General features: G+C 41.2%; 1 protein-coding gene across 1 annotated transcript in view; it reads right to left on the bottom strand.

Annotated features, from left to right (window-relative positions):
- Window positions 1-535, bottom strand: part of PARP14 (poly(ADP-ribose) polymerase family member 14) — a 50,356-nt gene extending 49,821 nt beyond the window's left edge. Inside the window, exon 1 of the mRNA XM_081067694.1 lies at window positions 272-535. Coding sequence (XP_080923820.1) covers window positions 272-458 — 187 coding nt within the window. The 5' untranslated portion in view covers window positions 459-535. The remainder of the gene's footprint in view (window positions 1-271) is intronic.
- Window positions 536-24,037: the final 23,502 nt, after the last annotated feature.

Genomic DNA, 24,037 nt, shown 5'->3' with positions numbered 1-24,037 from the left:
GCTACCAGTCCGCTATTTTCTGTTCCACCTTGCGCGGTTCTGAGGCTCCCCCCAAGCAGCACCGGTGAGCGCCTGGAAGCGCAGGAGAGAGGGACCCCAGCGCCACCTCCCTCCCACCCCCGGCCATGCTTTGTCCATTCTGCAACCCCTCAGGCCCTCCCCTATCGCCGCTGCTGGAGCGAGGCACAGTCTCCCGCTGCGTGCCCCAGTTCCAAGTTTCCCTGGGGAAAAAGCCCGGGTGCCCCCTCTCATCCACCGCCCGGGCGCTCACCGTCGTCCGGGGAGAAGAGCACCAGGAAGCGGGCCGGGCTTCCCGGCTCTTGGCGGACCTCACACTCCCCGCCTCCCGATCTTTTCGGGCTCTGGAAGTACATCTGCAACTTGGTGCTCAAGTTCTTCGGTGGGTCGGGGCCCCAGGACCCCTCCACCAGCAACGGGAAGCGGCCGGGCTCGGCCATCCTCGGTTCAGCTCGCCCGCGCTGGACTGCCAATTCCACCCCAACTCCCGGCGGTTAACTTTGCCTCTTTCGCTTTCGTTTCCTGGAAAACTCCTCCCTGCCCTTAGGTTCTGCCTTTAACTGTAAAAAGCAGACCCGGATTTAGACACCCCCCTCCACCCCCTTACCCCCCCCCTGCCCCCCCCCCCAAATCTTCACCTTCATCTGGGCACCACAGCAAAGGCTGGCCATTGCCACTCCCTGCAGTGGATCTCCCTCCATTTGTGTACACGGGTCCCTAAGCTCAGGGCTTATGTGCCACTCACACCTGTGCCACAGGTGAAATCAGCAGCTTTGGGTCACAGGACCTCGGGCAACCACAAAGTTTTATTTTTGCCACAGGCTGACATTTTACAAGAAAATAAAATGGCTCATCAAAACCATGACGCTTTAGAATGTTTAGAGCCCATTGGGGAACTTCTTACAACAATCAATTAATTGACAGAATTTTCCTTGCTTTCCTTCTATTGAAGTTTGTTCCCTGATCTGTTAATATCATTTGTCTAGAAATTGGGGAATGGGACAGTACAGTCACAGTTTTTTATGGAATATTTACTAGGTGCCATGTACTTGGGATGGATTCAACAGATGAACACAGTTTCTGCCCTCTCTGACCTCACAAAGCAGTGGGAAACAGAAGAGTTAGGACACACTGAAATAAGTGCTCTTGGAAGGAACATACAGGTGCTTCCAGAACAAATTAGGAGGAGCTCAAGAGGGTTTATGGGGAAGTGACATGTAACCTGAGGCCTAAGGATGATGGGGATAACCTTGGAGGGGTGAAAAAAGGGAGGTCGGTAATATGATTTATTTGTGCAGAAACGCTCTAGCTGCTGTGTGGTACCTAGAGTAGAGGCAAGGAGATCACTAAGTGGCTACTGTAGTGTGCCAGGTGAGAGATGAGGGTGGCTGAGACCAGGGTTCTGACAGAGGAGGACCTTCTGAGAAAAAATGGAATTCCCCATGGTTGTTGAAGGCACAGCTGCAGGACTTACTAAAGGATGTGGGCAGTGAGAGAAGATGCTCAAGGATGACTCCATGGTCGTCCATGGATGGCCTGAGCAACTGGCTCAATAATAGTGATGTCTACCAGATGGGAGCACCAACGGGAGGCCAGAAATGTGGGAGAGAGGCTAGGAATGTGTGTATCCTTGACCCATAATAAAAGAGTGTTTCCAGGGAAAAGGAGGGATTATCATTCAAACACTACCAAGATATCAGGTAAGAGAAGTGTCTCTTGGACTTCTGGGGACCTGTCAAGCACTGTCTCCTAGACACCCCCTGAGGGAGCAGGAGACAGAAATGAGTGGACAGAGGACTGAAAACAAGGAAGGAAGTGGAGGCAACAAGCTTAGTCAGCTATTTCCAGACGTGTGACTGTGAAGAGGAAAAATGAGTTAGGCAGCAGCTTATGGGGTTACAGAATCAGGCATTTGTTATGTTAATTTTCTGGCTTTTAAAACATTTTTAAGATGGAAGAGTCCTAGGCATATTTAAATACTGATAGAAAGAAGTGAAGGTTTCCACAAGTGGTCGAAAAAGATGGGAGTGGACCCTGAAAGCATTATCTCTAGGAAGGGGACACTTTTCCCACTGCGCCAGGAACAAGGTGGAGATTGATTACAGATGTTGATAATTCTGAACGACTTAATAGGACGGTATGGGAGTTTTCTCTGTGAGGAAGTGGTCAGGTCTTAGACTCTTAGGTCTTTGGCTCTTAGAAGCAGCCAAAGTTAGAGCTGCTTCTTCCCACAGGACGGGGCTTGGCATATTGTCTCTTAATCACAATGAAACTAAATTTCAAAATGAAGAGAACCAGATATGGGCCAAAGAGAGTTTACTGGACTTTTATTCCTGATCCATAATAAACTATTCCCATATTGTCCTCTGCCTCCAGTTTCCTACCTACAGGTGGCGCTCATCATCCAGTCCAAACCACCCTGGTCCCCAATGGAGGAAGTGGGAAGGACACATAAGGGCCAGTCACAGCTCTCAGCCACACAATAGTGACTGTTTCCCCACAAGGCATTCCACCCCAAACCACAACTAAAATCAATATCCTTCTCACCCCAGAGTTTGGGGGTCCAGAACTGGGCGAACAGTTTATATTTTTCCTCATATTATCATTTACAAGAAATAAAATCAGAGTAAAACTGAAACCCTTTATTTATAGTAGAAGTTTTAGCTGGCCAATTTCTGTTTTTCTTTCAAGGATTTATTTATTTATCAGCAATGTGCATTGCCACTCGAGGTCTGCTCATCATCCCAGGGCAGACTGGGAAAACACTATCAGAGGATCAGGATGGCCGGTCTTAAAAGTCAAGGAAAGAAAATTCTACAAGAAGCATATTATTGACCATCGTCAGCCCAGGAAGTACTCTGTCTTCTCTCCTAAGTTGTTTTAACCCTATTCACTGTTAAACTTGTACCTTTCTCCTCTCCCAGTGTGCTTATCTTCTCTCTCAATTCTCTGTCTCCAAGGGCTGTCTACCTCCTGAAACTCATTTTCTTCCAATGAAGCAAGTGTCCTCTCCGGGCCTGGGAATGGTGGCCCTCCAGCATAGGAGTGGCCATGTTCACATGGCTGTTTCTCGATTCTCCTGCCACCTTATGGGCACAGCTGATCTTAATATAACAACCCACATCTGAGTTTTGGGGCAGCACTTCTCTTTTTCTGCTTCATCTAAATTTCCTATTTCAGCTTCTCTGCAAACTTCTAGTATCAAGCTCCTTTCAACTTCTCTACAAGCTTTTCTATAAACTTCCCTAATCTCTCCATTCCTCCCATTGCATTGTATATTGGGGAAAAGGGGCTTTCCCATCTATCCTGAATCAGGGAGTTGTGAGCTCCTCATACCTACCTCTCTGTCTCAAGTTGCCCCTGAAACTCCTGGCCCAGCCCCATCACCACCACCACCAAATAGCATGTGACCTCAGAAGAAGTAAAGCAAGCCATCCTCTCGGTTACTACTCCAAGTTCAGTCCTTAAAGGGTCACCTGATAGACACACCCAATTTCTGCCCTTATTCCCTGTGCTCAGGCCCCTTTCAGGAGCTTCATCTTCAAACCTGCACAGAGAAAGTCTCCAATACCTCTCACTCTGCCAGTACAGTAATCCCTAGTGGTACATTTTCCCGAAAAGGAGTCATGTAAGTTTACTAATACTACCATTGAGTGGAAAGTAGAGGAAGGCATCTGTAGAAGAGATTGGATCTTTCTAAGTTCCTGTGAGATGAAGAATAAAGCAGAGTAAAGATCCTTCCTGGTTATCCAGTAGGTTACCATTGAATCAAACATACATACATATGTTTCAAGACAAGCATTAACTTTCAGAGAGAGTATAGCCTAGATCATATTAAAGAAGAAAAACATGAAATATTTTGTTTTCAAACCATGCCATGCATGATCTCCACCAGTGATTTGCTATTAAATGCTGAACAGGCAGCTCTCTGAGAAAAAAAGTTTATAAATATACCTTTTTTATTAAAATTTTATGAATATAAAGGTTGTATAGCACATAATTTACAAATAATAATAAAATATACAACACTCTTTATGGTAAATTTCAACTAGATGATTTATTCCCACAGAATAAATCCTACAGAATGTTTCAAAGATTTTTGCCCGGCTCATGTTTGTAGCCATTCTCTGGTTGCGAATAATGAATGAGTATAATTTTGACATAAATGTTGTTTAGTACTTTTGTTTACATTAACAAGTGAAATGAAAATGAGACAAGGAAGACATATGTCAGAACTTCTCTTATTTGTCAGTGACATGAGCTCCTGATTTGTTGGAGTAGATAATAGTTTTCACATAGTAGAATATTCTTCAATTGTTTGTGTTCTTTACAATGTAATAACTACAGACATGACAGACTTTTAAATTTACTCTGCCTTATTAGCTATTCTCCATCACTGTCTTAATTCTAGACAATCAACAAAAGAAGAAATCAAACCCTGACTTGTAGTGTTTGCCAATTCCATGGTGTAAAGATTCCTGCCATGGCCGATTTTCAGTTCCCAATGTGGTATCACTGAATGAAGAGTTGGGAAGAGTTGACCAGTAGCACACCCTTACATAATACTTCTACCAAACAGATACAACAGACATCAATAACTCAAGAGTATAGCTAACAGTAAAGTGTAGTAATTAGGAAATGATGAATTTTCAGTATTTATTTTTTTTAAATATAATCTATTTTATTATAAGTTTATACAATGTAATTCTAAATAATGGTGGTTAACAACTGGTTCACAAAAGTTCTGAAAATTTAACAATCAGCTCAACTGAGCCAGTATGCGCTGGCTCCAACATAAAACTGTCTGTTCTATCAACAGAGGTAGTGTTATCAGTTAGAGCACACAGTACAATCTACCCCACTAGTACCACCCCCCCCGCCCACACACACATCTTAGTGCAATTGCTGTACTGATATTCTCCTAGTCAAATAGGTTTTAAAGCTGATTGCTTCTCTTCATTCCCACAGCCAATTAGTCACCAAGACAAACACTCATTGATCTATTCTGGAAGAAATAAATGTCCTTAAAAATCATAGAAAAGGACAAATGTAGTTTAAAAAAATTAAAGTGTAATAATATGCACAAAAAACTTCTAAGAAAATTAATGTTAACTCCATTTTACTATGAGGAAATTGAGGCACAAAAAGGTTAAATATCTTGTCCCAAGGTCACACGGCTAGTGAATGGTCAAGCTAGGATATAAACCTAGGTATTCTTGCTCTAGAACGCAACATTATGCTGCTATACGTACATAGCGATGCTTTGTTTAGATCCTTTCTTTAGGGTGACAAACCCCATTCTCCAGCTGCTGGAGTTGTTGACAGCTCACAGCATATCCCACACTGGCCTCGCCTTTGCCTCCTCTCTCCTATCTATAGTTTCCTCATGGCAGAGAATATTTCTGTCTCCTACATTTGAGTCTAGTTCTACCCCCAGACTGACTTAACCATATCATACTTATGTGGTCCAAATAACAAAGCTGTGGTAAGAAAGGTATGGGGAAATGCAGTCTCTCATATGTGGTGTGTGATTTAATTTCTCTTTGTTCAGTAGTCCCCCCTTATATTCAGGGAATACATTCCAAGACCGCCCAGTGGATGCCTGAAAGTGCAGCTAGTACAGAACCCTATATATACTATGTTTTTCCTATACATACTTACCTATGATAAAGTTTAATTTATAAATTAGGCATAGTAAGAGATTAACAATGATAACCAATAATAAAATAGAACAATTATAATATACTTATAAGCCAGTTTTAGTCATCTCATTCCCTTCTAATGGGATTGATTTAGGAATGGCCATGTGATGCAGTTCTAGGAAAGAGGTATAAAGGGAAGTCTGCTATCTGCTCCTAGAAAATACTTTCTCCTCCATAAATAGAGACACTTAGGGAGAAACCCTTTTTCCCGCCTTTTTTGGGGTGGATGTTATCAAGTGGGATGGATAATGGAGATACTGCAGCCATTTTATAAAGATGAAGGCCAATATCTTAGAAACACTGAGAATGGAAAAGTGGAAAGATAGATAGAGCCTTGGGTCTTGATGGCATCACTGAGCAGCAGAACCAGCCCTAGAATCACCTATCTACAAATTCCTTATTAAGTGAGTCAGTAAATATCCTTATTGTTTAAGCCTCTTTTAGTTAGGCATTCAGTAAAGCCAACCTCAAGATATGTTGGTTCTGGGGCCTCTTGGGAGGGGCTCCAGTGCAGGCCCAGGTTACCCACTGCCTGTGACCAGCTGGGGACTACCCGGTAGGAGCTACAAAGTTATTCGCAGTTGTTCTCTGCCTGTGCTTAAAGTAGAAGGCACATGGGAGAGGCCACACTGGGAACCTAAGATGGCTGCCACCAGTACTAGGCCTGGGATAGCTCCACAAAAAGCCAGGACACCCTGAGGCCTGCTGCCACCTGCCAACTCCCTTAAGGTTCAGCCACTGATAAAGCTTCATGCAGTATGCACGTTGTGTGAGGCAGGGCCTCAGGGAGTCACTAGAGTGGGAAGAGTTGTGGTCACCAGGTTAATGTAGACTCTGGTTTGGTGCCAGTTCTGAGCCTGGAGCTACTCAGCAGAAGTCTCAGCACACCAAGGCCAGTCGCCACCCACCTGGGTCATCCAGACTCCATAGTTTTCCAAGAAAGAATGCAATGTGGGCGAGGCTGGCTGCTCAGGTGTAAGTGCCTCCAGCACTGGAGGAAGTGGGTGGGGGTGGTCCCAGCGGAGCTCACCAGACCAATCAGATTCAGATTTGACTGTGTGAGGAAGGGCTCAGCACAGGAAAGATGGAGCCCACCTACCAGCTGCATGGAAGGAGAACCCCAAAGAAGAAAAATGCCAACTGTCATGAAGCTCTTGCTCTGTAGCCACACACCTCAGTCTGCCTCCAGCATGCCTCCGATGCCCCCCCAGATCATTATCGCTCCACCGAAGCCCAGGTTGAGTGCCTGCAAGTGAGAGAGTCTGTGCTTGGGCTGTTTAAGAGGATATCTGGGTTTTCTGCAGCCTTCTGTCCCACCTGGATGGTAGGAATTCACACTATTTTTCACAGCCAGGTGTTGTGGGAGCTCCTCTTCCCAGAACCAGTAGTCTGGGCTGGGGAGCCTGGTGTGGGGCTGGGGTCCCTCACTCCCCTGGGGGGAACCTCCATGGCTGAGATATCCCTTCTGATTCTCAACTGCCACACAGAGATTTGGGGCCAGCCCATTATGTATCTCTGCTCCTCCTACCAGTCTCAACATAGCTTCTTCTTTATATACTTAGTTATAAAACTTCTGGTCAGCCAGACTTCAGATGGTTCTCCAGGTTGTTCTATAATTCCATTGTAATTTTAATGTGTTCGTGGAAGGAAGCAGGCACAGTGTTTATCTAGTCTGCCGTCTTGGATCTCCTATGGCTGAATTATTTTTAATCCAATTTATTTTAGTTAGTAAATATAAATTTATAGGCATTACAAATGACTAATATAGTCAGACTTATTCCCAACATTTTATTTTGCAAGTTTTTAAATTAACTGTTTTTACTTGCTTATTTTTCCTCCTTTCTTAGATTGATAGTTTTTCTTTATTCCCTCTTTCACTCTGTATTTGGTTTGAATTTATAAGTTCTGTATTTATCTTTTTGCAGATCTTAGATTTAACAAAGTCTAAAGTTAATAAATCCATCTTCTCAAACAATATAAAAACCTGAGAAAAATTTATCTCTACCTTGCTATCCTTTTGCTATTACTTTTATAAAAATTTTAAATTAGTCTTCTTAAAACTGGTCAATGTTTACTTAGATTTATCAACATATTTAACAATGTCTGTTTTTTAAACCCTCTCTTTTCTTCCTCATTCAATTTTCTTCTTCCTAAAGTAGATACTTATCCTTTGCGATTTTCTTTGCAAGAGGTTATGGATGGTGAACTTCCTCATTCTGTTTGTCTGAAAACATCTTTAATCTTAAAGATAATTTTTACTTTGAAATAATTTTTACCTTTCAGAAACGTTGCAAGAGTAGTACAAAGAACATTTTTTTCTGAATGATTTGAAAGTAAGTCATTGACATGATTGTTATTTCCCATCATGTATAAGTGTATTGATTTATTATAAGTAGTTGATATTTTATTTAGAAAAGCAAACCATAAAATGGAAAGAACATGTCTTAATTGTTTCCCCTAAAAGCAAACTCAGAGAGAGAGTTGAGTGCGGAGGTTTATTAAGGAGCAAGTTTGGGAAGCATATCTGTGAAGAATTAAGAGAGGCAGGTCTGGGCACTGGGAGAAACTGACTGGCAATATAATTGCAATTGAAGCCTCAAAGGATCCCATGAGGAACTCTGGAACTAAGACAGCTTTTGTAGTTGTCCCAAAGGTAGGAAAGAGCTTCTCTCCTTTGAATCTTTTTCTGGGAGGCAGTTCTCTGCAGGCTCAGGTTAATTTCCAGTGAGGGATGCAGCTGTGACCTGTCAGCAGCAGATATTCCTAGCAGCTGAGAGAAAAGTTAGTTATTCCTAACATGGTGATCTGGATGGACACACTGTATGTTCTTCATGGTATTAAGAGTTAGAGTAACATGATGGTTAAGGTCTGTGTCACACAGACTTGGGTTCAAGACTAATTCTGGATTTTACCAGCTATGTGACCTTGGGCAAATTAACCAAAAGCTATAAATCTTAGTTTTCTTATCTTTCAAAAATAGGCATAATATTATTTATTAGGAAGGGTAGGTTTCGGGATTACATAAGATAAAAAGACAAATATAGAAAGAACATTATATAGTGCCTGACCCAAGTTTTAATTATGCTGTTATGTTTTATTAGTCTGCTAGAGGTCTATCAACTTATTGATATTTTCAGAGGCACTGGCTTTCAGATTTATTGATTTTTTTCTCTATTCTTTTTCTATGTTTGATTGCACTGATTTCTGCATTTATCTTTAAGTTTCCTTTCTTTGGCTTGTTTTGTAATTAACTTGCTCTTTTTCTAGTTTCTTAAGTAGAAGTTTATATCACTGACGTGAGGCCTTTCTCTTATTTTAGATATAAATATCTTACATTATAATGTTATAATTTTCCCACTTAGTACCGTTTGAGCTGTATCCCAGCCTTTGTTTGGGATGGAGGGTACAAAGGTGTGATAAGGATTGGTGAGGTGAAGACTTCTTTCTGGGCCTCCTTAGAAAATACACTGGAATTCTTGGTTACAGACTAGGTCCCAGATTGTTTATCCGTTCTAAGGAAATGGCTAATAGTAGATATAGCTCTTTCTATAGTTAGCCCTTAAAATCTATCCCTTGTCTACTATATTAACCACAAAGCCTTTATTCACTTAATTTTATGAGCAAATATTACTATTTCTGGATTTCATTAAGGAAGAAGTACAATTGAGAACTACAGGTTACACCTGTAGAATATCAGGCAGAAATATGATTTAATTACATATTGTCATGCAGGGTGTCGTGCAGGGTCTCTGGTCCTGCTCCCTGCATAAGAATGCAGGATACAGTGAAGCCAAAAAGGAACACCCGTGGAGCCATAGACAGGGGAGTCATACCACTATATTCTCACTGGTGGCTGGGTTGGAGACACAGGAAGCAGGAGCCACACTATCCGCAACCTGCCATCCACTTCTCTCTGCCAACCGACCTCACCTGCTAGCTGTAATCCGCTCTTGCTAGCTCAGCCACCATCTTCTTGCTAGCCCCCATTTTCTACTAGCGTAGCCACGACAGTTATATTAGTGGCCAGTGGCTCACTGGTTACAGCTGATGGCCAACTAGCCACAGCTGATGACCATCCAATCACAGTTGATGGCCATTTACTACCCGAGTGAGCACCTTTCCTTGTGAGGCCAAGAGCCTGGAAACTGCACTTCTGGCTCTATCCCTACACATATTATTATGTATTACATATACAATACAAAATCATTGTGTTGGGGATCCCTAAGCCCCTCTTCTGGGTTCAGTAATTCTCTAGAACTCACAGGATTCAGCATACAGTTAACTCACAGCTGTAATTTATTGTAATAAAAGGATACAAAGCAAAATCAGCAGAGGGAAAAGTGTATGGGGAGAAGTCTAGAGGAAACCAGACACAAGCTTCCAAGGGCCTTCTCCCAGTGGAGTCCCAGAGAATGTGCTTCTTTCCTCAAGCGCTGAATTGTGACAACACATGTGAAATGTTGTTGTAGGGACAGAGCCCCAGAGAGCAGTTTCCAGGCTCTCGGACTCACATGGAAAGGTGCTGGCACTGTTATTAAATATCCATCAGCTGTAATCTGATGGCCATCCGCTGTAGGTGGGTGGCCATCAGCTGTTACCAGTTAGCCATTGGCCACTAATATAACTGCCGTGGCTATACTGGCAAGGGGGTTGTTCATTGGTGGGTTGGTTGGCAGAGAAGCGGACGGTGGATTGCGCATTGTGTGGCTCCTGCTTCCTGTGTCTCCAATCCAGCCGCCAGCCAGAATATAGTGGTATGACTCCCCTATCTATGGCTCCATGGGTGTTCCTCTTTGGCCTTGCCATCTCCTGCATTCTTATGCGGGGAGCAGGACCGGAGACCCCGCATTACAGTTGTATACTAGGGAAACTCACTGGAAACTCAGTGCCCAAAGTTTCCATGTAGCGCCGATCATGTGGGCAGCCTCTGCTGAGCATATACCAAAAATCCAGACTTCCCAAAGGAAAGCAGGTGTACAACACAAACCATGTTGTTTGTAGTGTCTGTGAGCCGCTCTTAGTATTTAGGGAATTGTGGGAGCCCTCCCCAGATCTAAATTCAGATGCAAGCCAGTGGCCAACCTTGCAAGCAGGCCTTTCTAAGGATAACTGTCTCAGGCATGCTACGTTAACTCTTTTTTTCCTGCAAAAGCATGTTCCTGCCAAATCAACTGGATTAAACGATGGTCATGCAGGGTGTCATGCGGGGTCTCCTGTCCCGCTCCCCACATAAGAACGCAAGACATGGTGAGGCCAAAAAGAAACACCCACGGAGCCATAGATAGGGGATCTATACCACGATACTCTCACTGGCGGCTGGGTTGGAGACACAGGAAGCAGGAGCCTCACAATCCGCAACCGCCGTCCGTTTCTCTGCCAACCAACCTCACTTGCTAACTGCAATCCGCTATTGTTAGCTCAGCCACCATCTTCTTGCTAGCCCCCATTTGCTGCTAGCGTAGCCACAGCAGTTATATTAGTGGCCAATGGCTCACTGGTTACAGCTGATGGCCAACTAGCCACAGCTGGTGGCCATCTGATCACAGTTGATGGCCATTTACTACCTGAGTGAGCACCTTTCCACGTGAGGCCGAGAGCCTGGAAACTGCACTGCTGGCTCTGTCCCCACAATGATATTCTTCAAAGTGGTAACTTGAAATACAATGTGGTCACATGGGATTACAAGTTTTCTATAACCAAATAAGTCGTAGAATATAAGAAAAGCATCTTTTAACAATGCAACATTCAAATTTGTTTTTATTAAATCCCGTGCCTTTACTAATTTTACTTCAAAAAAGTTTTTCAAGTCTAGTGAGCAGTGACGGATATGGTCAAACCCAAACTTAGCCAAAAGAAGAGTCATAAAAATGCACTTCTTAGCCAGAAACTAAAATATATTCACAAACTTGAATTGACACAAACTGCCCAGAATTTGGCCACAAAGCCAGAAATTTCAGAATAATTCAGGGGTTCATAAAATCATCTCTAAAACTCCAGTGAGACAATATCCTCTCCTTGAGTCTCCTTTTCTCATGGCTCAGTCAGTTCCACTTGGAACTCATCGCCCTGGTTGGAATGCTGAGGTTCACAGGCCAAAGTCACAGTGATGTAACACGCAGAGGCCCTTTTAAGGAAGGACCTGTTGAGTCAGCTGCTGGAAGTTCTATCTGCTAACAGCCTTCAGTTCTCAGCCATTAAGGACTGCATCATCTGCAGAGCTACCTTGCCCAAGGTCATGGCCTTCCTGGGGAAACACCCATCCAATGACTGATTCATTGGGAGTATAAAGGCTCAGCATTTCCAACCCAACATGGGACAACTCAGATGGGCCCTTTTAGTGCTCAAGCACCCCTTGGGGTCAACTGAGACTGTTTCTAGTACAGCATTTCAGCTTGACCACTTTGCTCAATTCTGCTTCCTCTGTCTCCCTTCCACAAGTGTGGACCTAAGGACACTCCCTAATAAACATCGTGCACATTACATTTCATGTCAGAGTCTAATCCCTAGAGAAGCCAGCCTGTAACGTAATTGGGTTTGACATTTTAAAGCATTGGTGATTGGGAACAAGTGCCATCTGCTCAATCCATGTGTCTTTCACAGCCCAACCAGAACACCTTCTGAAGAAATCAGCAGTGTCCTTCCGCCTTGCAGTCCCAAATTCAGGATATTTGGATATTATATCTATCATCAATCAGAAAGGACAATCTTATGAGTTATTCTGTACACACTTCTGTTTCCATGAGTCAGTCATATGCCCAAATGAAAACAAATGAAATCTCCATCCTGCATATCAACTTCTTCCCAGAATCCAATAATCTGTCAGTGAAATAAAGACATAAACATAAAGAAATTTCAGTATAAATTGTTCTTTTTATAGCAGGCAATGAACCTATATTTTAAAAAATTCTTGAGCTGAGTACATTATTCCAGCTATATTTTGCTGCTTAACTATCCTCCCCCAAATTTAGTGGCATAAAACAACCACAACCACTTATTACTACTATCTCTCGAGATTCTGGGGATTGCCTGGGCTCATCTGGGCAATCTCCTACAAAGTCTCTTATGTGTTTGTGAGTGAGGCTGGAGTCATCCCAAAGGCTATGTTTCTCTAACATGTCCCTAGACTGGGACAATTCAAACAGCAAGGGACTGGAGCAGCTGGGGCTCCTCTGGCATCTCTATCAATATGTGGGCTCATCTCATGGTCTTCCAGCATGGCAGGTTCAAAGTAGCTGGACTTTTAACATGGCAGTTCAACTCCTATGGCATGGGTGAGAGAGGGGTGGAGAGAAGCAGAGACAAAGAAAAGGCAAAGCTGTATCATTTTTTATGACCTAGCTGCCGGAAGTTATCAGTGTCACTTCTCCAGCATTTTATTCATTAAAAATGAGTCACTAAGTCCAGTCCACATTCAAGGAAAGGAGAATTAGACTCCATTTCTTCATGGGAGGAGTGTTTAAGAATTTGCAGACATTTTTTAAAAACATCAAACCATTTCCTTTTGAACTAAAAACAGTTGCACTTCCTTTGTTTCTTTCTTGGCAGGTGTTGCAGCCTGGCCAAATGAACTGTTTCCTTGTGTATTCCAGAAAACAATAGCTAGTTAGAAGAGCCAAAGTTTACTGAGGGCTTATATGCTAGTCAAATATTTTAAGTCCCCAAGTCCTCTACCCTATTTGAATTATTCTTCACTAATATCCAAACAAAATATCCCAAGTCCCCATTCAATGTACTGCGGGAAGTTCCAGAACCCTCTTTTCAGGTGATTACATTTTTCCAGAGAAAGTCCACATTGAAATTTGGTTTTGGTTCCTATTTCTGCCCTGCTCCTATGCTAGAGACACCACCTCTTTTCTTTCCTTCAAATCATCACTAACACATGCACTGAAGGTTTAAGTTTACTAATTACATCTCAGTGTAGGAATCAACTCCCAGGTCAATGTCACACATAAGTATTTCTAGGAATTTTTCAGCTATTTCCTATCGGAACCATTTCCTCATTCACTGTTAACATGGAGAGATCCTCCCCTATTCTCTAGAAGTTAAAAGTTGGTGGCCACCAAACTGAAGCCTGTCCTGAAGGCCTGCTTTTGAATCTGAACTAGATGCTAACATTTTAGCAATATGAGTTTTCATATCAAACCTCAGATTTCCAGCAGCTCTTGGAAAAAAATCGGATGGTTTGCCAACACTTGGTTGGTTTACTTCCTCATATGTCAGCAGTCAAGTGGAGCCAGGACCAGCTGACAACTCCTGGCTTCTGTTCCCTAAAATTTTCATTGGGCCCACTTCACGCATTTATTTTAACTTCCAGCCCCTCTAGACATTTGGGTTTGCAACCCCTTTCCCTCCACTTCCTTCTCCACACCTTCTCCAGGTTCCAGGCCCCTACCACCTCTCTTTGGGCCACCCACACAAATCCCAAATTCCTCTCACTTTACTAGACAAGCCCCAAATTCCTCTTACTATATTATTACAGCTTTCCCAGGTATCTTGCTTACACACCTAGTCACCTAGACAGGGGGTCAGCAGCAATCTTTTTCTATAAAGAGCCAAATAGTAAGTATTTTGGATCATTTATATGGTCTCTGTTGCAACTACTCAATTCTGCCATCATAGATCAGAAGCAAGTTTGAGGGAAAATGTAATTAAAAAACAAATCATCTGATAGCCCCGAAAGCCCTTCACCAAGAAGAAGAGAAAGAAAAATAGTTTTTATTGATTAAGCATTAAACCCTAGTGTGATGCTCAGCATAAGCAATCCACTAAAGGGATTGCAAAGACAGAATGAAATCTCACCTTTTTATGTACCCAGGCAGATACAACCCATTATACACATGTTCTCGAGATAAATGATAACTAGTCCTCAAGTAAAAATCACCTGGCAATTGGGGTGTCCATCTGTGTTAGCTAATTGCCTTTATCCAAAAGAATAACACAATTTCTCATGTCTCTATGACAGGTTTTAATTCCAGCTTGGAGCCAGATGCAGGTAGAACTTAGACCACCGCCCTGTCAGGAAAACGGAGGTGGGGCGCCACCTTCCTTGATGATTGCATTTCAAACAGATGGTTCCCAGATCCTTGAGAAAACATTCCTGGGTTGTAAAACTGTCAAGAGCCTTTTTTTCTTCTTCTTCTTTTTTTTTTTTTGGCTTTCAACAAGATTTGTGTACATCTCAAAGAGGCAGAGAAAGAATTAACTGCAAGTTTTCGAAAGTAAAAATGGAAAGTGGAGGCGAGATTTCTTCCCTTTCTAACGCCTGAGCAAATTAATTTTTTATTTATATTCACCCTTATGTAGCCATAGAGTATATGTAAACAAATGAGTATGACTTTTTTAGTAAAACTCTATTAAGGACACAGAGACTTAAATTTCATTTAATTTTCACATGCCATAAAATATTACTCTTTAAAAAATTCCCCCCCCAACCATTTAAAAATGTAAAAACCACCTTCAACATGCAGGCAGTGGGCTAGATTTGCAGGCCACACATAGTTTTGCCAACCCCTGACCTAGACTATGGCAGGGGTGGGGCCTTCATATAAGGTGCTGTCCTAAAAACAATGAACCATGGATTTTGCTACTGCCTTGGAACCCAGTAGTCAGCCGTGGTCAGTTTGGGTTTTAATTAGTATTTCTGCCATTCTGTACACATTAAGTCCCTGTATTAATTTCCTAGAGCTGCTGTAACAAAGTACCACAATCTGGGTAGCTTAAAAACCACAAATTTATTCTCTCACAGTTCTAGAAGCCAGAAGTCTGAAAGCAAAATGTCAGCAGGGGTGGTTCCTACTGAGGGCTGTGGGGGCGTGGTGGGGGAACCTTCCCCTGCCTCTCTCCTAGCTTTTGCTGCTTGTCTCCAATCCTTGGCCTTCCTTGGCTTGCAGCCTATCACTCTAGTCTCTGCTTCCATTGTCACATAGTATTTTTCCTGATATCCTCCTGTGTTCAGATTTCCATCTTCTTACCAGGACACCAATCATCAGATTAGGGGGTTACCCTAATACAGTATGAGTTCATTTTAGGATGATGACATCATCAAAGATCCTGTTTCCAAAAGTCACATTCACAGGCATTGGGGTTAAGACTTCAACATACCTTTTGGGGAACACAATTCTAATCACTATAGTTCCACTTCTCAGATTTCTTCCTGGCAAGTGGCTAGGACCTAACTCTTCCTTTCTGCTCACTAACTAGGAAACATACTTTATTGTTAACACTCTCATTTGGAACAAAAGGGTAATAGAATATGCCACCCCAAAGTATGACTGTAGGAGTTCAGACCAGGCCACCCGCAAAATATGCTACTTTAGTATATTCATTATTTTGAGCTTTAGAGACTTCTAAAGCAGGAAGTACAGGGAGAGGCTTTCTCTGAACTCCCTTTATGTATCTAAAGACAGATCCTCCAAAAGGAACTCAGTTGTCATAAACCCCCTCCCTGGGAGTTTCATGAACCAGGAAGATTGACTCTTCACAGGAGAGACTAGAAGTTGACACAATACCCAGACAAACTTCACACTATCATACCTCCCATCTCATTCTTCTAAGGGCCCTTCATCTTTCCTAAAAATCACTTACTCTCCCCTAACAGATCTGCAATCCCTATAGCTATTAAGACAGCATTTAAGTCTGAATTCTAAGCTACCTCCGGGAGTTATTCATTCTTCCTGGGGCTTTTCCACGTTTATATGAGGCATACATGTTAATAAACTTCTCTTAGTAAGTATTCTTTTATTACAGGGGTCTCAGCCAAGGACTCAGAAGGGTAGAGGGGAAATTATTTTTCCTCTTCTACAGAACATTACCCTGGAATGGGTGATCCACTCTGACCATTGTTGACCTCTGACCTTTTTTCTTTCTATGAAAATATAGTTTTAATAAAGTTCACATAACTAAATGGAAATACCATCATCTTTCCATCTGTCCAGTTAAGAAGGCAGCAAATAAGTATATTTCTATAAGCCAGTCCAATGCCCTGCAAAGAATAGATGATTATAATGCTCTCATTATAGCAATAATAAATTCTTTTTTTTTTTTTTTTTTTTTTTGTGTGTCTGAAAAATTCAATAATTTTATTTGCTCAGAGATGGCTGTGAATCTTTGAAGGGAAAATACAGCATGAATTTTTTTTTTTAAAAAAACAAGAAATCAGCAAGACGGTATTTAGATGACCACCTACTGCTCACATGCCGTCCCAGGCGTGAGCTTTGATACTATTCAAATCCTTCCTCTTCCATGAAACTGCAGCTCACAGTGAAATTTTCCTTCCTCTAAATCAGTTCTCAAGCTTTACTGTGCATCAAAATTACCTGAAGGGCTTGCTGCTACATAGATGGCTGGGCCTCACCTTTCGATGGGGCTTGAGAAGCTGTCTTCCTGACAAGTTCCCTGGTGATGTTGCTGCTGCGGGTCTAAACTCTGGTGTGAACTCATGACTCCCGTGAAGCAGGGCCTGTGCTCCACGCCTTCCCTGCTTCGTACTGTCTACCACAGTGCTTGGCATTTAGTAGTCACTTCATAAATACTCGTGAATGAATGAATACATATCCTCACATTGGCTCATGACAAAAGGACGACATACATTAGTTATCTTGGTATCACACAGGGCTGGCTGTCAGACATGAGGTCATGATGGAGGCAGGTTTCTCATTCAGGTGAAGGCATCTGAAAACTCCATACAGACTGTACACCTGCCACTAATTTTCTCTTCAGGAGGGCCAAGGATGCCCTACTTTCAAGTCGTCCTGGTACTACATCTGTCCAAAGTCCACAACCAGCCCCTCTGCACGTGTCCGGAACTCCGCAGGGGCACTCCAACCCCGGCAGTGGCCACAGCTGAAAGTATAATAAATTCTTTAAAAACCTAATTTTAACAACTTCACAGAACAGTTCACTACAAGTCTATTGATCTTAACCCAACTGGAAACATTCCCTGTATCTGTGCTCTTGCCACCTGTACCCACACATATTCATGGTCCTTTTATAGTTATTATGGGTGTGTACACACAATTTGGTATTCTTCCTTTTATGTAACATGATTTAACCAGTGTTTTCTATTTCTTATATCATCTTTATATTTATAATTCTTAGTATATCACTAGAGTATATCATTTTGGTATACCACAGTTAGCTTCCATATTTCTGTATTTTGGGGATCCTAGTTTTCTTCCAGTTTTATTATCATAAAATAAACGTATATTTATTTTTTTGTTTCTTATTAAACGTAATTTCCTCAGGATAAATTCTATTATTTGGTCAGGGGTTAGGCATAATTTATGACTCTTTCAATAAGGTTCCATTTTGTCCTTCAGAAAGACTGGCTATATATACATTGCTATCATTAATACATGAGCGTGTCTGCTTTCCTGAAGCATTGCAGGTTTGAGGTTTTATCATTTAAAAGTTTTTCTAATTATTTTTTTAGGTACAAAGTAAAACTCCACAGTAGGTTTAATTTGCAGTTATTTTACCAACAAGGTTGACTGAATATTTTAAAAATCATGATTTAAAATCAAGTTTCTTCTTGTATGAACTCTTCTAGTTATCTATACTTTTTAGTTACTGAACTTTTGTGTTTATATGCAAACATTTTCCCCATTCTTCTGAATTTTTAAATCTCAGCTTTATTGGTATTCATTCCATCAAAGCTAAAACTATCTAGGTAATGAACCTGTCCATGTTTTTTTTTAATTTCTATTCCATCAACAGTCAAAAAGTGATTTCCCCTTGTGTTAATCTATTCACATGTGTGAAAGTGTATTTCTTTTGATTTTTAAGTTTAACTTCAATCCACTTGGAATTTTTTGGACATTCCAAAATATTAATAATAAATTTCTGTTTGGTTTTTTATTTTAAAATGTAAGAAGGTAAAATGAAATTATTTAAGGTGAAATTAATCTGTTTCTGGATACAATAGATTAGCTAGTGACAGACAAGTGCTCACATCTCAACCAACCAGAAAATAGAAACAAAATAGAGAAATCATCTATTTTAAGGCAAAGGAGAACTGCTGAGACAATGAGATCTGGAGAGGCTCAGACTCCACAGAGGGAGAAACTTGGAGAGGGACAGCTGTCTTCTGCAGCCACTTTACCCAGGATTCATTTGGGGTCTCGAATTGGTTACCAATACATTTTAATGTCTGCTAGGACAAATTAGATCTAATGAGATCTTCTCATGATCTCTTTTGCATCTGGAATACTGTTTGATGTTCTTACTCATTTATATTCACATATAAAATAAAAATTACATTAATTTTATAAAGCATCTTATTTCTAATTGGTGGCTGGTCACCTGAATCCAATAATGTAGCATGCTGAGCTGACGCTGGGTTGCAGCACTCATAAGGCTCAGTCTACTTCTATTTTACTGCTTTCTCTTTAGGATTTTCAGCAGAAATTCCACTGGTAAATTCAGTAATTCTAATATTTGTCCCACGAATTTTCTGAAGGCTCCGTTCTGCTTTCAGAAGCTTTCTGTTTCTATTTTTAAACTCCAGCCTGGTGCATCCCCAGGATTTAACAGGTGTCCTGAAGGGTCCTCCCAAATCTCCTCCAATAGCTCTGCTGGTCTGTCTCCTAGCAATGGTCCTCCATGGGTTCAAGGCCCAGAATTATCAGTCTCTGGCCAATGCCCAGAATCAGCAAATGACCCCTGAGTAAAGTGGCTGCAGAAGCCAGCTGTCCCTCTCCAAGTTTCTCCCTTTGTGGAGTCTGAGCCTCTCCAGTTCTCACTGACTCAGTAGTTCTCCTCTGCCTTAAAATAGATGATTTCTCTATTTTGTTTCTATTTTCTGGTTGGTTGAGATGTGAGCGCTTGTCTGTCACTAACTAATCCATCGTATTCGAAAACAGGTTCATAACTATAATTTTATATATATAATGTGATGGTTCAGTGTGAGGTCGGAGGGATAGTGGATGGGGGGAGGGGGGTTCACAGTATGAGGGATATAAATGATGAACGTCTAAGTATTACCTTGTTTTGTACACCTGAAACTAATAAATAAATTAATTAATAAAAAAAAAAAAAAGAAAGAAAACAGGTTCATTTCACCTTAAACAATTTCATTTTACCTTCTTATATTTTAAAGCCAACAACTTTTTAAAAATTGAGATGTAATTGACATATAACATTGTGTAAGTTAAGGTGTACATAGGTTGGTTTGATAGATTTATATATTGAAATATGATTGCTACTGTAGCATTAACTAACACTTTAAAAATCTTGTTTGTGTTTGACATATTCCTATAGAAGAGGGAAAATCTCTTCCTCTGCCCATTTTAGATTCTCCACCTAGGGCCCTGCAAATTGCCCTACCAAAAACAAACAGAAGTTTATTAACCTGTGCACCATGCATGTCACACATGGGAGTACCCAGAGATGAGTAACTCGAGTTTTGATTAGAACTTCACTTAATATAGCCGGCCCTGGTATTACCTTATTTAACCCTGGAAACTAGCAAGGCAGAAATTATTATCCTAATTTTAAATATGAAGAACCAAGACTCTGAGAGTTTAAGCAATTTGCCCAAGTTTACCCAATTAGCACATTAGTTCTGGGGTCAGAATTAAATCCAGGTCTACCAACACTAGGCCAGTAGTAAGTAATGCGACCTGTCAATATTTTAAAACTAGTTTTGTTTCTTTCTTGTTTTTATTTCCAAAATTTTGGTGTATTTACATCTTGATTTTTAATATTGTCTTTCAACCTGATTTGCACACCAATCTATTCCTTCTTAATGTGTTGGCTTTATATTGATTACTGATGGGAAAGTATAATGATCCCAAATCCCTGGATAGTCTGGCAGCACAGAATGATCTAAGAAAATGGGTTGGCCTCACTTCTAATTATTTCTTAGGTGTGTGGCTTGCTGATCCTTAGGCCCTTACCTGTATAATATTAGTCTTTTGGGTCTTTGTACAATGCAATATGGGGAGGAAGTTCTTTTATAGATGGTAAAAGGAAGTTAGAAGGGTTTTGATAACCAAAGAGTTCTTCCTATAGGGCTTTGACATTGACGTAGGCGTGAAAGCTCCACTACAGGCCCTCCCCATTCCAATATGGTTGAGGTAATCTATTATTAATTTTTTACAAAACTTTCCACCCCATTAACTATTCTCCAGAAAGGGAAGAGGGACTGGAAATTGAGTTAATAATTGATCATGCCTATGTGATGAAGCCTCCATAAAAATCCCAAAGATATAAAGTTCAAGGAGATTCTGAATTGGTGAACATTTGGAAGTGCTGGAAAAATAGTGTGCTCTGAGAAAGCATGGACACTCCATGTCCTTTCCCACATACTTTACCCTATGTAACATTCCATCTGAATGTTCATTGTATCCTTTGTCATATTTTTCGTAATCAACTAGTAAATGTAAGTGAGTGTTTCCCTGAGTTCTGTAAGCCATTCTAGCAAATAATTGAACCCAAGAAGGGGGTTCTGGGAACCCCAGTCAGGCAGAAGTACAGGTACCACCTCGGACTTGTGATTAGCATCTGAAATGAGTGTGTGTGTGCGTGTATGTGTATGTGTGGAGGGGTATAAAGTAAATATAATGTGACTTAGGTGCCCCTTTGTGCCTTCCACTTGTTGCATCAGAGGAATGCTCTGTCTGGGTGGCACCCGGACATTGACTCCCCAGTCAGCAGGAGTAATCTCGGGGAGGACTCGCCAGCCTCACTTGTTGAACAATAGTTGACCCGCTGGTGGAACGCACGAATAGGATCACGTAAGTTGTCCTGTGGCCATAGTAACCTCATGTACATTGTGAAACTACCTAAATTATATTCCCTGCCTTCTACCCCAGATAATTACCCTGAAACTTGTGATTCATTGTCCCCATGCTTGCTGATTGTAATCATTATGGCTTAGCATTCTTTCCAGACTGGTAATCTATTAGAAAAAACCCCTATAAAATTAGTGTCCCTTGGTTCACAGCTCAGTCTCTCCTAGGCACCGCCAAGCCCAGCACAAGTGGCAACTATCTACAGATCACTTTGTAGCTCAATCAAGTGGCTCCAAGCAAGGCACAGGCAGCAGCTGACTTTGGCCTGGAACAGAGCTCCTTCCAAAAGGCCCCAGAATCAACACACCTGGTGGCCAATTTCAGACCACACCAGAGTACCACCCCAATACTTCTACAAGTGATACACCCAAAGGGAAGACTAGGCAGGCACCAGAGCCCCACTAAAGTGAATCCTGCTCTGTAGGGTCAACCCCTGCACAACAGCTCCTCCACTGTAGTCATAGAGAGCCCTCACAACAAATCTGCCTGAAGGTCAATGCCTCCCACTGTGGTACAAACAGCAACCAAGGCTCAACTACAACATGAGGGCACACACAACCCACACAAAGGACATACCTGTAGCACCTGGCTCAGGTGACCAGAGGCTATGCCACTCAGCCCCACAGGATACCTACTACATAAGGCCACTCTATTAAGACCTGGAGACATAGCAGCTCTACCTAATACACAGAAATAAAAACAGGGAGACAGCCAAAATAGGAAAATAATGAAACATTTTCCAAATGAAAGAACAGAAGGAAGCACCAGAATAAAAAACTAAACAAAACGAAGAGAAACAATCTACCAAATGCAGAACTAAAACACTGGTTATAAGGATGCTCAGTGAGAACTTCAACAAAGAGATAGGAAATATTAAAAAGAATCAGCCAGAAATAAAGAATAAAATAACCAAAATAAAGGCTATATTAAAGGAAATCAATAGCAAATTCAATGAAGCAGGATAGAATCAGCTGTTTGGAAAGTAAGCTAGCAGAAAATACCCAATCAGAACAACAAAAAGAAGGGGCGGTCGATTAGCTCAGTTGATTAGAGCGCAGTGCTCATAACACCAGGTTTGCCAGTTTGATCCCCGCATGGGCCAGTGTGAGCTGTGCCCTCCACAACTAGATTGAAACAACTACTTAACTTGGAGCTGATGGGTCCTGGAAAAACACACTTAAAGTAAATAAAAGTTTAAAAAAAGAAAAAAGAAAAAAAAGAACAGCAAAAATGAAAAAAATAATCCAAAAAAATGACAATATTTTAAGGAGCCTCTGGGACAATACCAAGTGTACCAATATTCACATCATAGGGGTACCAGAAAGAGAAGAGAGAAAGCAAGGAATTTAAAACCTATTTGAATAATAATGGAAAGCTTCCCTAACCTTACAGAGGAAATAAACATACAAGCCCAGGAAGTACAGGGTCCCAAACAAGAGAAATCTAAAGATGCCCCCACCAAGACACATCATAATTAAAATGCTGAAGGTTAAAGACAAAGAGAGAATCTTAAAATCAGCAAGAGAAAAGCAGTTATTTACTTACTAACTGCTCTCAAAGGATTGTCAGCTGATTTCTCGACAGAAACTTGGCAGGCCAGAAGGGATTGGCACGAAATCTTCAAAGTGATAAAAAGAAAGGATCTACAACCAAGATTACTCTACCCAACAAAGCTATCATTTAGAATCAAAGGACAGATAAAGAGCTTCCCAGACAAGAAAAAGCTAAAGGAGTTCACCACCAAATCAGTATTACAAGAAATGTTAAAGTGACTTCTTTAAGAAGAAGGAAAAAAAGGTCAAAACTATGAATAAGAAAATGACAATAATTACATCTTTATCAACAGTTACTTTAAATTTAAATGGATTAAACGCTCCAATTGAAAGATGTAAGGTGGCTGAATGGATAAGAAAACAAAACCCTTACATATGCTGCCTACAAGAGACCCACTTCAGATAGAAAGGCACACACAGACTGAAAGTAAAGAGATGGAAAAAGATATTTTAAGAAAATGGAAACAATTAACCAAAAATCCGGGATAGCAGTACTTATACCAGACAAAAATAGACTTTAAGACAAAGCCTATAACAAGAGACAAAGGACCCAGTAATCCCACTTCAGGGTATTTATCTGAAGAATCCCTAAACCCTAATTTGAAAGGACATGTGCATCCATATGTTTATTGCAGCATTATTTACAATAGCCAAGATATGGAAACAACCTAAGTGTCCATCAATAGATGAATGGGTAAATAATTGGTACATAAATAGAATCAAAATTGTATTTATGTACCATTGGTACATAAATACAATCAGCCATAAAAAAAGAATGAAATCTTGCTATCTACAACAACATGGATGGACCTAGAGGGTATTGTGCTGAGTGGAGTAAGTCAAACAGAAGACAAAGGCCATATAATTTCACATATATGGAGTCTAAAGAACAAAATAATGCACAAATAAACAGAAACAAACACATAGATATAGAGAACATCTTGATGGTTGCCAGATAGGAGGGGCGTTGGGT

The sequence above is a fragment of the Rhinolophus hipposideros genome (genome assembly GCF_964194185.1).
Source record: "Rhinolophus hipposideros genome assembly, chromosome: 2".
NCBI lineage: Eukaryota > Metazoa > Chordata > Mammalia > Chiroptera > Rhinolophidae > Rhinolophus > Rhinolophus hipposideros.
The sequence above is the reverse complement of the archived record's forward strand: the minus strand, read 5'-3'. Positions and strand labels throughout refer to the sequence as shown.